This window comes from Pseudomyrmex gracilis, unplaced genomic scaffold (genome assembly GCF_002006095.1).
Source record: "Pseudomyrmex gracilis isolate BER0280 unplaced genomic scaffold, ASM200609v1 scaffold_79, whole genome shotgun sequence".
Classification (NCBI taxonomy): Eukaryota; Metazoa; Arthropoda; class Insecta; order Hymenoptera; family Formicidae; genus Pseudomyrmex; species Pseudomyrmex gracilis.
The window spans coordinates 465,075-481,094 of record NW_018020663.1 but is presented as its reverse complement, the minus strand read 5'-3'; the positions used below and the strand labels follow the sequence as shown (position 1 = coordinate 481,094).

General features: G+C 41.5%; 1 protein-coding gene across 3 annotated transcripts in view; it reads left to right on the top strand.

Moving 5' to 3' along the window:
• The window catches only part of LOC109855037, an 86,432-nt gene that overhangs the window by 54,258 nt on the left and 16,154 nt on the right, over positions 1-16,020 (top strand). Inside the window, exons 2-5 of one of the 3 annotated variants that reach the window (XM_020428817.1) lie at positions 879-1,238; positions 3,053-5,106; positions 8,895-9,439; positions 12,040-12,359. In XM_020428817.1, coding sequence (XP_020284406.1) covers positions 4,934-5,106; positions 8,895-9,439; positions 12,040-12,359 — 1,038 coding nt within the window. In that variant the 5' untranslated portion in view covers positions 879-1,238; positions 3,053-4,933. The remainder of the gene's footprint in view (positions 1-878; positions 1,239-3,052; positions 5,107-8,894; positions 9,440-12,039; positions 12,360-16,020) is intronic. The other 2 variants (XM_020428819.1, XM_020428820.1) reach the window with 2 other exon arrangements.

Sequence of the window (16,020 nt, the reverse complement as noted above, 5' to 3'; positions counted from 1 at the left end):
CTAATCAGTATATATTCTTATCAATATTACTATTTAGAGGATTTTCCTCTTAAAATAAGAAACTCTTCTTGGCGCCTATTTTAGTATAAAATATACTTAAAGTAAGTGGGATATCCTCAAAACAAGAATACAATTTTTTCGGTGTGTAGATGATTTTTTTAGGATTTAGATTTCTTCCAGAGAGTTACAGATTGATTAATTACTCAGCTAAAAAATTTAAAATTGTTAGAACTCATTTAGAACCGTCAGACGAGAGAATCCGAGAGAAACCGACAATGGCATCAAAGTCTGTGTTTTTTTTTTTTTTCGCGCGAGTAATAATTTTCGCGAAAGAGATGACTTTCCCGTCATCATCATCGCGCGACCTTGTTTGAAGTGTCATTTATCTCCCATCGCGGATCTTTCCTTCCTTTTCATCTTCTGATATCGCTCGAGGCGTGCGAGTCAACGAGTCCCGCTTCCTGTATCCGCGATGTCGCGGATACATCTTCTCTCTCCGCTAAGCGGCTCTTCTGCTCATCCTCCAACTGACGCACATGTACATACGTTGTATACACACGTACCTTTCTACCGTTCATTCTTCACTCTTCCTGTCGCTTTCTCTCTCGCTCGCGTGCTCATTCACGGACTTTGTTAGTCGATTATTTGCTTTTTCTCTGTTTCTCTCTCTCTCTCTTTCTCTCTTTCGCCGCTCTCGCTTGCTCAGTCGCTCTTTCTTACCGTAACTCTCTCGTCCTCGTCTTATTTTCCGTTTCGCTTCGTCCCACACGTGCTTCGTCGATGATCTCTCGTCGCCGGGTGCCGTTCGTTCCTCTCGCGCGATCGCGCGCGAGATCCTCTCTCTCCTCTTCCACTACACCTTCCAGCGCCTTCCGTAGCGGGACCTCACGTATGTTCGCGAAGACGACGAGTTCTTCGCCGCTCGCATTCGCGCTCGACATGCCGGATCGTTCGAAATTCGTCAGCAAAAACACGCGAATCGCCGTGCGAACGGGACCGGGTCGCGCGTTTCTTTTGAAAAAAAAAAGTTCGCGATACGTATCTCTTATGTGAATAACGTGTGCTCGCATCAAGTTTCCGTATTGTTGAGGTTCGGAATCACCGTTAAAGAGACGAAAATAACTCTTCTCTTCGTCGGAATTGTGTTATCCGCGCAAGAAAGTTTACTGTGCGCGCGAATAGTCCGAGTTTTCAGGAGACCGACAACTTCTTTTCGTCGTTACTTCAACAGAGATCTTGTAAGTCTTCCATTGATCGAGAGAAGAAGTTTTTAAAAAAAAATAAATAAAGAAGAAATCTTTATGGTGTGATAATTCTCGAGTTTGCACACATATACACGCACACACATATACACACGTACACAAAACTCACATATTAATATATCAAGCATGAGACATCGTGTAATTAGCGTTTCTTAGATAGGAACTTGTTAATTTGCGCCGCGCGAGATGCGGCTAAATAATGCAACAAATAATATAATATGATTCTTTAATTATCTTATAAACTCGGCGCTTTTATCAAGCGCGTGGATTTATGCTAATTCATTACGTATTCTCTTTCATAAATTAATTAGACTAATAACTTTCGAAAGAGATAACATGCAATTTATGCGCTAAAATAAAACTTGATGCGCGTAAACGTGCAAATAATTAAAGTACCTTGTTAATTCTCCTTTGTTCGCGCGATAAATATTAAAAAACATCGCGTTAAAAAAATAAAATGCGTTTAGATTTGTTGAACAGCGCGGCTCACGCATTTATTAACAATTAACAAGCTCGGAATACTTTTTTTTTTTTTTAATTAACGCAATGTGAGCGTCACGCAACATTCGTCGTTAAAATAAATAATTTGTGATTAAATCTGGTAATTATATAACGCTAAGTTTTTGATATTTATTTATTATTCCGATTCAGTTGTCGCAGAATATTTGTTTCATCCCTCTTTCCAAATCTTTCGCGCGACATCCGTTTCTTTTTTTTTCTCTCTCTCTCTTTCTCTCCTCTTGTATGCGAAGTCTGTCGCGCCGTAAAGTCATACGTTTCCAGGAAAGTTACAACAAAATTTGCTAGGCATTCGCGTCTGATGCGAGATTATACGCCGCAGTTCCGAGACCCGAGATGCATCATGCATGGACCTTCTCCATCTCCCCGAGATACACGGGGTGTCGCGTCACTACCGGCAGACGCTTTATTCTGCCGGAGACGCGGTTCGTGTATCAAGAGAACTTGTGTTGCGCACAAGGCACACACCGTCGTGCGGAGGAGAGAAAAGTGGATTCTATTTTTGATAACGTCTGTTTGAATTTTACGTTTTCCTTTCCGTCGCGCGTTCTTATGTTTTATAACGTGTATATAGAGCTCGAGTCGAGGGAGAAACGCGCGCGCGCACACACTTTGTAGCTTGAAGGATTTCACGTATCTCTTTTTTTTTTTTAGATTAAGATTTCCTCTCTCTCGTGAAAAATTTCCGGAGATTAAAACTCTCGGAACGGAGTGGAAAAGAAACAAATTCTCTGCATATATACATATCTTTGCGCGCGTGAATTGTATCAGAGTAAATGATATAATTTTTCGTGTTGTTTGTTTGATTATTTTCAAACAAACTTTGCTGTACAAATACGAAAGTGAGACTTTTTGGTTTTTTTTTTTTTTTAATTAAAACGATGTCTAAACACACTGAAAATCTAGTTACGTATGTATAGGGATAACACAACGAAGCAAAGTTTGTTCTTCCGAAGAAAAATTTTTTCTTCCAAATTCCCCACGGTAACAAAACAATTGTTTCTCATGCCGAGACATCCGGCACGTGCAGCGAGAAGTTCTACGTCGCGATCGAGTTTCGGGCGCTTGTTTCGCTAGAGACAGACGTGCAGTTTTTTAGCGAATTTATGCGAATCCCTCACAGCGCGCACACACACACACACACACACACACACACACACACATATCCCATGTGGATTACGTTGCGACGGCGACCACGTAAAAAAACATTTCGTTTCCGAGGGATTCGGGAAAGGACACATACAGCTCATGGTGAATAATTTGGTACGCAGGTCCGCAAAAGAAGTGGGCCGATCGGCCCTGGAGGCAGTAGGCCAGCCCGTGTTTCGTACTCGAGGGCCAGGCGGAAGACATTTTGCGAGAAGAAGACGCGAGGGGACGCAAACGAGTGCGAGAAAAAAAGAAAGAGAGAGAGAGAGGACAAAGTGGATTTTGCTGGAGGGAAGAAAAGAAAGTTGTAGATCGTTAATCGTCTCTCTGGACGTTCGATAAAAAAAACCAAAAAAAAAAAAAAACGAGAAGAGAAAGAAAAAGAAAGAGAGAGAGAAAGCTCGATCGACGTGTGAGATAATTGCGCGGCGATAATAAAGGTTTAGAGCGGAGTAATAAGCCGATAGATCGAGCGGAATTCAACAAGTGAAGAAACGAGGTTAGAGCGAGCAGCGCAAAAACGTTCGCGCAAATCAAGAATGAAGTGCTCCCGCCTGATGTTTGTTTCTGAGCCGAGAATTGCGAAGAAGAAGAGAGTCCGCGTGGGTGGAAAGAGCGGTTAGAAAATTAGAAACCCCGAGGCGGCCTGCGTTTCTGCGCCGGGGACCAGACGTGCGGAAAATCGTTCGAGGGAGAAGAAAGGAGAAAAGGGGCTAACCTCGTCAAGGACAGGTCGAAGTCAAAGCGAAGAAGAACGAAGGGTCGAGCCGGGGAGAGTAATCAGCATGTGCCGCTCTAATAGGCGCGCGATTATAAAAAGAGTCGATTTTTAAACGTGTCGCTCTTTTATCGTCGACGAACAATTTTAGTTCGCGCGTTTAATATAAAGTGTGAAGTAGCAGAGAAGAAGAAATCATCGCATATATTTCGATGAAAAATAATTGAAATATTAAATTTCCGGGAGTTTAAGTATCGAAATAACGCGAGAGTGAAAATTGATGATGTTTTCAGTTCGAGAGAGTGAGAAGAAGAACCAAGCTGATTAAACATGTGCTAATTAATCCAATTCGCGAAGTGTGCGCGATCCAATCTGCAGGACGCAAATAACCAAGAAATAATATTGACACACAGGCGAGTCCGTACAGATATATATATATATGTGCATATTACATTGATTGATTGAAATAGAAAAAACATCGGAGAAATTACAGCTGTTTGCAGGGGAGAAAACGACGCTGCAACATGTGATTAAAGAATCCGTTCCCGTGGAAGAAACGAACGCGATTTTAGAAATCAGAAACCCGAGAGATTCCAACAAAAGAACACAAAGAGAGAGAGAGAGAGAGAGAGCACGCGTTTGAAATTTTAATTAAAATAAATTTTAATTAAGTTTTTAATTTAACTAGAATGTTAATTGAAGTAATTAAATAGCATCGCGAGGTTCTTGATTAGATGTATAAATTTTCGAAACCGCGTTGCGACCGAATCAATTAACTGCGATATCGATCGAGGAATCTCTCTTGCAAAAAAAAAAAATCGTAACAACCGCGGAAATCGTGGAAACGTTTTGCAATCTCAAACTGCGAATCCGCTTGCGGCGAAAGTGACACACATACGAGGAATCGTCAACGTGACACAGACTCGCCCTCTTGGTTAAGAGTCGTAAGAAATAATTTGTTTAGGAGAATAATCCAAGATAAGTGGGAAGACGCGACGGTTCACGGAGACACACGTACCTGCCGGGTCAAAGATCGCGCATCGGGGACGGAGAGAAAGTCTTGAAAGTATCGGCGAAAGAAAAGCCGCGCCGACAAGTGGATATCTCGAATGGCGGTGTCTTCTTTGAAGGGGCGCGGTTGATTCTTCAAGAGTTGCTGCGACGCTGCTTTAACCCTCGATCCGCGACAGAGAGTAACCAACAAAAAGACCAACGCGGGATATATAACGGGACGAGAGAGATTAGCGTATAGAAGAGATACGGGATCATCCGCTTGGCGGAAAAGATGAGCAGGCAAAGCGTACCACCTCCGGGCATCAATTCCTGCGAGAGGATCAGACCGGAGCGGTCCAGAAACACGATACAGAGACTCGTGTGGGGTCCGGGCTCGCAATTCCAGGTCGGCCACGTCGGAATCCCGGAGGATGACGGCTCGAATCCGCGGATGGCTCTGAGAAGGTTTGTAAGAAAACCGTATTTTGCGCAAGTTATTAAATCTCGCTCGAATAGCTCCTGTCGAATTCCAGTTTCTTTTCGGCAGCGATTTTATCTCGAAAACAAACATATTTTCCGAATCATCGAAATCTCCGAGAGAGCGTGTGTGTCAACTCTTTTTGCGCAAATAAATTATTTCTCTAAATTTCAGGCGCGCAATTTTTCTAACGGCAAATTTGATTGAAACGTGCAAAGCTTTAATTTATTTTGTTTGCTTGAAAATTGACGTTTCCTTTTTTTTTTTTTTTTTTTTTAATATTTGTTTTCAATATATTTTATATAACATCGCACGTGCGAGTCTCTCCTCGTGGTCAATTGTTTTTCCATTTTTGTATCACAGAAACTTTATTTGTAACGCGTAAACTAAAAACACAAACGAACACACACACACACACAGTTTGAGAAATGCTGCGGTAAACTCGAGTAGAAATGTCACGGTACTAATTAATCAGTTTTAATTAACATGACTCTTGGGTTAAGAGCGCATCTTCAAACGCAGCGTTGATTTTCCGTTTCTTGTTCCGTTTTCCGATTTATATCGTTTGATATATAACGAACATACTCCGTCTGCTAATTACAAACGAATGACGAGCTCGCCACAATTACACGTTGTTACTTCGTTACGCCGACTCTTCTCCGCGCTATACCGTATTTGCGGGGGAGAAAGAATTCACGGAAGAATTCTGCGCGCGCGACACAGACAGAGACACAGCTCGCTGTGCGGTTTGTTGTTTATATTACGATATAATTTGGTCGCGCGTCAAATGTGAAATCTGTCATGTCTGCGTATAACTAACAGTCTCTCCCGCGAATCATATTGTTGTTGGTGTTCGTCTACCAAGAATCGCAGATAATTACCGCCATATCCGTCAGCCAGACAACCGCGACGTATAATAGGTTTATTTAATCCCGCCGTGCGAGCCGCGCAACCAATAAAGCGCCGCTGGGGAGCAACATGACAATCAATTTTGCACGGAAGACAAACGATCGATAAATCGTATGGGAACTAGACGTGGCGGCGGCAACGACGACGACGACGACGACGACGACGACGACGACGAAAAGCAGCCGCGAAAATACGAACAATAACGCGAGAGTATAAATCCGCATCTTGAGTTTCCTCCCTTCTAATAACAGTAATAATTCGCGCCCCAGTGATAAATTCCCGACAATCTTATCTCCGCGACACGAGATAAATTAACGCGTGTATCGCGCGCGGGCATTAACTTCTTAATAACGGTGATTCGCGATTACGATTGATTGCCGCGCTTCCGTGCAAAAGTGACGGAACGCGTAATTAACATCAACGAGCGAGACTCGTTAAATTGCAACGACACGTGTGTGTACTCCTCTTGTTAGTGTATCGGTAATTGTTATTATTATTATTAACTTTGTATCATTGTCGGTACATCATCTTTCTCGCTTTTTTTGCTCACACACACACGCGCGCGCGCGCAAAATTTACATGACAACGTTAAGTTAATTTTTTTAAACTAATATTTTTTATGCGTAAACAGTTGTTTGCAGAGTATTACTTGTTGCGGATTTATTTCCGCTTTGATTTTTAGACCGCCGGCATTTTTCTATTAAAAAATAGTGTATTTTTCTTCTCAAAAATTCGTGTATGTTAATAACATACACGTTATGTGGAATCTCGAGGTTTGCATGAAGCTCCGAAAGGGGCTTTTGCAGCGGGGAACGGAGGTCACGTGTGGAAAAAATTTTTTTTCTGAAAATTGCCATATTTTAGTTTTTCTGGTTGTTAATTTTGAGTGTAAATCTGTGAAATTTGGAACTTATGAGTAATACTGACGATATGACCGAGTATAAATATAGAGACTTCTATTGAAAAATAGCGCGGAATAAATGGAGAAAAATTTCTCATTTTTGCGCATTATTCAGTAGTTATATATATTATATATATATATATATATATATATATATATATATATATATATATATTTCACATATCCTATAAATTTTAATAACTTTATTTTCTTGTTAACGAAATTCGAACGGTAGAATTTGCGCACAGTATTTGACTCTCGTTTGCGCGCGCGCAGAGCGAAAGAAGCGAAATATTTTTCAAATGAATCTATGATTAACTAAAAAATATTACTATAATTGGTATTTATATAACAAATATAAATAAACACACGTGTTTACATATACATATATACAAAAGCGAATACCACTTACTGTATATTTACTACGTGTATATGTGTATTAATTAATATTTTTACGATCACTCGAACACCTTAGAAATATAGAAATATCAAAAGGGGTTTTTTGTGCGGCGGGGCCTAAAGGTTAACACGCACAAGATACATTGCGATTTTACTCCCTGGTAAATACTCACGTTCGATCGCGTGGCGGAATGTAATTTTATCCAATCTTGTTTGTCGCGTGGAAAACGCGCGTATAAGTTGAAAAATAGCAGGTGCGACGTGACATTAACCGCACCCGTTTGTGTGAGGATTGTGTGTGTATTTCGGAAATCACGAGTGTGTGAATTATATCGGGCATCAGTGTGGCACTCGTAAATCCAAAGCTACGAAACACGCCGGATGAATTATTAGCGCGATACGTGCCGATATCAGTATTTCCACAAATCTCCGCAGACCCACGCTACGTACAATTCACAATTTCCCTTTACCTTTACGCCCGATTCTTCCGTTCCGTTCCACGATGAATAACTCGGCATTGTCCTTCCAACATAAACGCTTTTGTAATACGTTTTCACGAGCGACAACACAGATCTATTGTGCAAGGGAAGTCGCGTTTTGTGATTCGCGTATCCCTTTCTATTCCCTCTGTTGAACACGCTTGTCCGATGTTTACATATATCAAGATTACGTCACGGTAGTGATCAAATATGTATATCTCGCTATATATTTTCAAGTTATTTTTATAACTAAGTAACTAAGTAACTACAGTTACTATATCGCTTCTGTGTAGTTAACTAAGTAACTACAGTTACTATATCGCTTCTGTGAAGATGTGACAGCTTTATGTGTTTGTGACACACATCTTTACCCAAGTAAATCCATCTATTTACTAATTAATTTATATTGATAAAGACCCAAATCAAGGGTCGAAACGTTTATACACACATATTCTTTAATAAACATTTTTCACCTTACACTTCAACATCAGTGTTTGCTTCAAACTGCCGTATCAACTTTACCTTATTTTAAATAATTTGGAGCATTTTATATTATCTAACATATTTATTTTTAATTGTTTTTCTTTTTAACATTATGGACCGGTTGTTCCACCTTTCGATAAATCTCAGCTTACTCGACAGGTTATTATCTATAAGGATAAGAAACTTGACTAGCGCATCTCTTCAACTGTTTTTTATTTCTACATATTTATCTGTTAGATACGACTTACACGGTACCGAGAGTGCCGTCTAATTTGTCTTTTGGTTTCTGATTATTTATCAGATATATAAATTTTACCGACACGTGGAACAACGCAAATCAGAGTTTTAACCATTAGATAGATTACCCGACAGTTTACCTGAAAGTGGAAAAAAACCGGCCCTATGTAAATTAAATATCGAAGCAAAGAGAGATTTGTTGAACAAAGACAATCGCTCAATTTAAATTAAGTTAGCCGCGTTTTAGAACTGATTCGCGCTCGATTTATCGATTATTTTCCCTGCGCTGTTTTTTTATCGCGACGAAAAGCTCCACGTCAGAATGCAAGCGTGTATATAACGAAAGAGTATCTTCTGTTTCTTTCAGATTGCTGAGACTTTACGAAGGCAGGCAATACAGAGAGGCGGCCGCCTTTCTGATGAAGCTGCCGCATTACACCCTGAAGGCCACACTGCCGGATATTCCGGTAGACCTGTTGATCGAAACGTTGCCGCACAGCCTCGCCCTGCTGGAGGCGCTCTATTCCCGACTGGTTGAACTGAACCTGAGCGACACGAAGATTCTGCGGATCGAGCAGGTACTCTGGAGGATAGTGCATCTGATATCGACCGGTCAGGACCATCCGCGGCCGCGTATCTGGTGCAAGCTGCTCGTGTCCCTGTACAGATTATCGCCCGGTACGAAAAACACGTTGCTATCGAGACGACGTGCCCTCGAGAGAGCCGTCGAGGGACTTGGCAAACACGGACTGGTGTCCTCCTCGCAGACGAGCAGCTCCGAGAACTCGATTACGCCGAATCTCGTGCCGTTGCCGGTGGCGCTGAAAGAAGAGCTCGAGACGCGAACGGAAACGTACAAATTGGCATTGCACAAAATCGAGAGCTTGGGCAAGCAAGCGGGTATTCACAAAGGTATATATATATATATATATACGCGCTTCGGTAATCGGTTAACAAAGATCGCGTTCGTCTGTTTGCCGCGTGTCTACAATTTCATCGCGCGAATTTTGCTGACAAAAGGGAATTTCTCGGTGATCTCGTGTGGTAGCATTGAAGAGAGTTCACAGCGTAACAAAAACAAAAATTTCAAAAGCACAAACGGGGGATCAATCAGTTGTTAAATGAATTGATTAATATCTGCATTACAAATTTAATAATAACAAATTTAAATTAACAAACGTTACATTAATTAAATGAAATTACTTTACTGGCAAATTAATTATGTAAATTAATAACGTTTTGCGCGAACTCTTTGTGTAGATAAAACAGTTTTTTTTTTTTTTCTTTTTTTCAAAAAAGCGTATAATTAGATGAGAATAAAACAAAGCTTTATCACTTTCCCATCGTCTTGCTGTCGATTTGTAATTTTTAATGTAACACAACCGATACGTACACAAACTGCCAGCAATCGTAAAACAAACAGTAGTTTAGCGAGTTAATCGAAAGCGGCAGAGGTTTTCAAAACATCGTACCTGTGCGCGCTTAATTGTCCGGCAAATGAGTGTTAATTACTACTACGCGGCGAGCGTGAAGCTTGACCGGCCGAGCGATATTTCCCGATTATACGCTATATTTCTCGCGAATCCCCGCTCGGATTTTCGTATGAAATTTCGGCATTATCGCGCGCGTCAAAATATTTCCGGGATAAAGCCGAGGCGCGCGGGGGATTTATTCCCGACAAAACAGTACGTTCATTCGACGCATTCGTGTGCAATTATCATCGACTGCGCACGGATGGGATTAGCGAGAGAGGAACCTCTCTCTCTTTCTCTCTCATTCTCTCGTTTAAAATCGGAAATAAAATTTCGCACGGTTCGTTCGTTTCGTTATAAACACATTCCGGAACGAATTCGAGAATTCACTTCGTTCTCTGACGCATGTATATGATAAACAGCCGCGCGCACCCAGACCAAAGTACTCTCGTATATATAAGTAAATAATAAAAAAGATAATCTTCCTTTCGAACATCGTCCGAACAATTTGAAACTGTCAATTTACATTTTATAGTTCTGCATCCCGGAAACGTTTTCAAAGCTGACCGTTGCGAATCGTTTGATTTTCAAAGTTGGAAAGTTTGCTACTTCTTCTCGAATAAGATAACAGTCGTGATTCTTGAGTATCACGGAGAAAAAGCGAACGTGTGCGTGTGTGTGTGTGTTTTCCGAGAGATCCGTCTAGTCCGGAATTTTATATGAGAAGACATTAGTAACGCCGAGTGTGCATCTGGGGCTCCGTGGAACCGTAAAGTATCGGATTTTAACGAGCTCTTTGCCGCGCGTGCGAATGCAAATGGACTGATGTCGGACACGCGTTAAGTCAATTTACACAGGAGACCGCGTCCACTCTCTCTCGTTCGCGGACCCGCGAGACTCATATCACCGGAAGATGTTCGAAGAGAAAGGTGCCAGATAGATGAAAAAAAAACGTGACGTGATCTCAAGTGAAAAAAAAAAAAAAAAAAAAAAAAAAAAAACGATAAATGCCATCCCGTAAATATCGACGTAACGCGCGGAGAAATATTACTTTCACAAGTTCGAAAACGTCTCTCGGTAACTTTTGCCTGAAACGCTATCGTGTTTCTTTTTTTTTATATATATATATCGATAAAAATCAAAATCATAAATTTCTTTCTCACTCGCATTAAAAAAAGTTGGTTCAGTCACTTCTCTCTGATTTTACCTCGTTTACTTTTCGAACTCCAATCCAACGAAATCTTCAACAATTTCGAAAGCAATTTTGCGCTTGACAAAATTTAAATCAACTCGATTAAATTATATAAATTTCTCGATAGCGACGTCTAAGACACAACGAGTTGAAGTTTTGTATTTTCAGTTGTCATTCGCTCGTTGAATATATACGTTAGAATTACTTCGATCATTAAAACCTTCTTTAGGTTTGTTAACTAAACTTCGCTCACAGTGACTTTCTTGTCATTATGTAAGTTCACTCGCTTGATTATACTTAGTCTAATTAACGACACGCTCTGAAGTTTGCTGGCAAACGGGGAACTGTTTCGCGGGGTTTACTTGTCGAATGAGAAAGAAGATTGCACCTCCGTGCGATTCGTATCTATTACGACACGTAACATGGGAAAAACAGCGCGCGGCGGTCGTACCGCGTATAAATTTTATTGGAGCGTGAACTCGCGGCGGCAATTTACGCCTCGCGCGCGCCGATAAACGCCGCGGCGATATACGCGCTCGTATTTGTAACTCGATCTCGTCTCTCTCGCTGTATAAAGGAAAGTGCCGGTGCGTGAATTTTTTTTCGCCGTGCGCGAAATGTCAGATACACGTCCTCCGATTTCGCACCCGCGATATCGTCGCGACGTTATCGCCTCGCGCCCGAGGCGGTCGTCGCGATATAAGCAATCCGACGCGGCGGAAACGCGCGACAATAATCGCTTCGCGCCATCGTCGGTTCCGCTCTGATAATGAAAAATAATAATAACACGCTCGAGGAGCGAGATAAGCGAGGGAAGAGCCTCCGATATTTTCTTACGGTTTTTGCAGCGGATCAAGGTGTACAGGCGGCATCGCATCAGCGTCAGCTTTCCCTCAAGTACAGCGAGATTCAGCAACGTCTGATCGACAATCAGAGTCTGCTCAACACCCTTGAGAAAGCGGGCGGACCGTGTCGCCTCGAGAATCTGCTCGCGGAACTGAAGCGCCGAGTCGAGCAGGACAAAGAGGCGCTGCGACAATGGACGGCCTTGCGGAAAACAACCTGCGGAACGACGAACGCGAAGAACCCGCCGCTCGCGGCCAGGCTGCTGCAGTTCTCGAGAGGTTGCGCCCTCGCACTGCAACTCATGAGCGAGGATAATCCTCAGGTAGGATCGAACGAAGGGAAGCGATGTTTCGAAATTTAATTTCCTCGTGAAATCGCGAGGAAAAGTTGTCTTTTTGTTTTTTTTTTTTTGTTTTTATTCTATTTCCGCGAAAGAGATCAAAAGTCGGACGAAAGATAAGTTTGTTATTGGAATCGGTTTTCGAAATGTGTTTGAAACAATTGGCTCGCGAAGTAGACGCGAGTAATTAAACGGTAAAGTATTTTTGGAGATATTACGGAGTGCGAATGATTGCACGATGGAATTATTGAAGATAAATAATGAAACAATACTTGTGTCGACAAAATTCCGCTCCAAGTGGGTCAGGGAACGAGCTCGATGTTTCTGACAATAGCGGTGCGGAGAAACCGCGCTAACTAATGCTATTTACTCGCGAAACAATTTGCGCAATCCGTCCCGGGCGCGAAAAACGCGAGGGAAAATAAGGGTTTGACATAGAAACTGCGACCGATTGGAACAATGGCGCGTTCGCGTGCAATTGCGGTTTTATTTTCCGTTTGCCTCTCTTCCCTCTCCCCTCATGAGAACATCTCCCTTCGCACAGTCGACCGCGATAATGAGAAGGTGAGAAACCTGTGCTACGCGCGCGCGCACGCGCGCGAGAGAGAGATAGAGAGAGAGAGAGAATATATATTTCTTGCGACCACGAAACGACACGCGCATACACTGCTGTTCCCGCGGGATTGCGGTTTGCGACACCGAGTCGCAGTTGATGCGCTCAGGCGATCCGCAGACGACGTCAAAGACGCCATGTGTAACCCACCGTGGAATCCCGTAAGGACCCTACGGCGATTCTAAATTATCTCGCTAAATTATCGCTCCCGCTTACACTCTCTCTCTATCGGCTAAGTTTCGACCGAAACATAAGTTGCGTGTAAATCGAGTAGAAACTGGTTCCCTTCTGCTTTGATAGTCTGAATATTGAACATCTTTCGACACCACGTTAAACTGTCTTGCAAATTCCAGAGAGACTGATCTTTAGAGATAAGTTAACGAGAAATACAAAATACACGACAGCTCAGAAAAGAGACTAAAAAGTTTTGATAAATTATTCTATTTTTGTTTCTCGCAAATATATCCCCCGTGCGACACGTTTGAGTTCGATATCTTTTCGGTAATTATGCAGATTAAGGGAGCCGCCACCGATTCGAATTATTTTTACATATGTTGTCAAGGTCATTGTCTCGAGTAATAATGTGAAGGTTTTTTAGGCGCGGGTCGTTGTTTGGGTAAAAAGTTACAATGGGAAGAAGTTTCATGAATGAATTCTTATTTTTTTGGCCCCACGTACATTTCGTTCGTGTTTCAAGCGTGTAGGCTTGCTCCCTCCTTCGTGTTTTGCGTGTGTGTATATTACCTTGTGTTTATATTGGAATATTTTTTCTGAATCCACTATTTAACGATAATAAATTATGTCTAAAACATACAGGTTTGGACAACGATGCTTCATTAAAAAAAACCTTTTGTTGGTAATTTCCCACGAAACGGACTTTTTAGGACACAACAGTATCAAAGCGTATAAACAAACGCTAACATATGTAAAAATAATTCAAATCGGAGGTAGCTCCCCTAATCTGCATAATTAATTTTTTTCGAATCGGCTGCAAGTTATTTCATTTGCGAATCTTAAATTAAAAATCAGATTTTTTTCTTTTTCATATTTTTGTTTTTTAAATTTATGCTTCAATGTAATGTAAATAAAATTGACTTCTTTCATGTAGAAAATGTTTTAGTAAATTATTGTTTGTTTTTTTCGTGTATTTTCTCTCTCTCTCTCTCTCTCTCTCTCTCTCTTGCGATCGATTCGCAAAACAGATTAAAAAACACGAAGCAAAACTGCAGTAATTGCGTATAATACATTGTTTTTTGCAAAAACAACATGTGAATAAAATTTACGCCTTCGTGAAATTTTTTTTGAGAAACCGCGCGTTACTCGACGTTAATCTCGCATTAAATCCGCACGTGATTAACAAACGCGACGCGATTGATTGATTGAACGCATTGAATCTATCAATCCGAGCAAACCATAGATTCGAACAAATGTGGTGACGAATGGCGCGATGGTGTACACACTCTCGTGTTTGTATTCGCGCGCGAATTGTTTATATCGCGCGGATAAATTATTTCTATGAATGTATGGCGACTCGCAACACATCCTATTTGATTCGGCTATCAAAACCGTTGAAACTTTAATCGGGATAATATGTTGTTATATAATATATACATATATACATATATATATATATATACACAAGTATATCGTTTTGATAAAACAGTTTATTTCTTGTTATTAGTGCGCAATAATTATCGTGGTTTGTTAATGCAAGCTGTTAATGAATTAATGATAATTTTCACCTCTTGTAGTAGCGGGAAAACGTAGCGACGGGAACGCGCATCGCGCAAAACGTTACGAGCAGAGCGCGAGCGTGTGAGAGAATTAGAATAATTTTGTAATTAAATAAATAAAAACGCTCGGGTTAATTAAAGCGCTGGAAATTCCTCCGGTAAAATTCGCACGGTTTCCGTAATTTATGAGCGAGAGCACGTGATCACATATGTGTGTGTGTGTGTATGGGTCAGTTGTATGCGCGCGCGCGCGCGCGTAAGTCTCGGATAATGTTGGCACCGTCGATTTTACGCGAACTACAATATTCATGGGCGGAACGTTTTCAGAACAGACGTTCTCGCGAAACACGCGCGTAATTAATAACGCGAAGCGTTAATACGCGCGCTACGATTAATATTAGCGAATATTAATATATCGCGGTTGCGTGACTTGTCGTTGTGAGAACGACGACGCACATACGAGGGAATTATTTTACGTTGAATTCCCGACCCGCACTCGAGCGCGTCATCGAGAGAGTTTTGCGGTGCGATAAAAATTTCAAATTGAATCCGTGTCGTCGTCGTCGGCGCCGCCGCGGCCGGTTGTAACGTTCGGTTTTTACTGCGTTTTGAAAAAAAACACGGCTGATCGCGCAATATGCACAATTTGTCGCGGTTTTCGCATATGGGGAAAATAGCAATTTCTGTCTCTCGTTGTGCGCACGAAACGGCGAAATTACTTTATTTGTGCATTACCTTTTCTTTTCTCTCTCTCTCTCTCTCTTTGTGCTTCTTTCTTTCTTTGTGAAAGAGAAGCGATGAAACACGAGGTTCGCTTTTGATGGCGAAAATAATCACGTTTAGATTTCGCACGATGGAACTCGACGCGAGCGCAAAAAACGGGGAGGGAAGCGTTCGTTTGAAATGTTCTGCGGTAAACGTATCTTGGACAAACACTTGGTGTTTTCGGTCTCTCGCGAATTTTTTACACGAAATTGATTGGAGATTCGCGGCGAATCCCGTTATCGCGTTAAACGAGGCTTCTCTCGATAGTGAACGAACACAAATCGAACGCGGTCTTTTTAGAAGCTTGTTTACATCGACGTGCCTAATTGAAAAAATAAACTAAGTGTATAATTATCTCTCTCGTGATAATCAGGTTTTCGGATAACAAAAACAACTGGCGTGAGCGTAAAAGAGGCGGAAAGTGGCATCTAAATTGTAATATACACAGTTTGTCCGGAAAGTTCCCGGACTACGTGAATTAAAAATCGAAAATGAAAGATATGGTTTATTAAACAAGTTTACACTTCAAGGT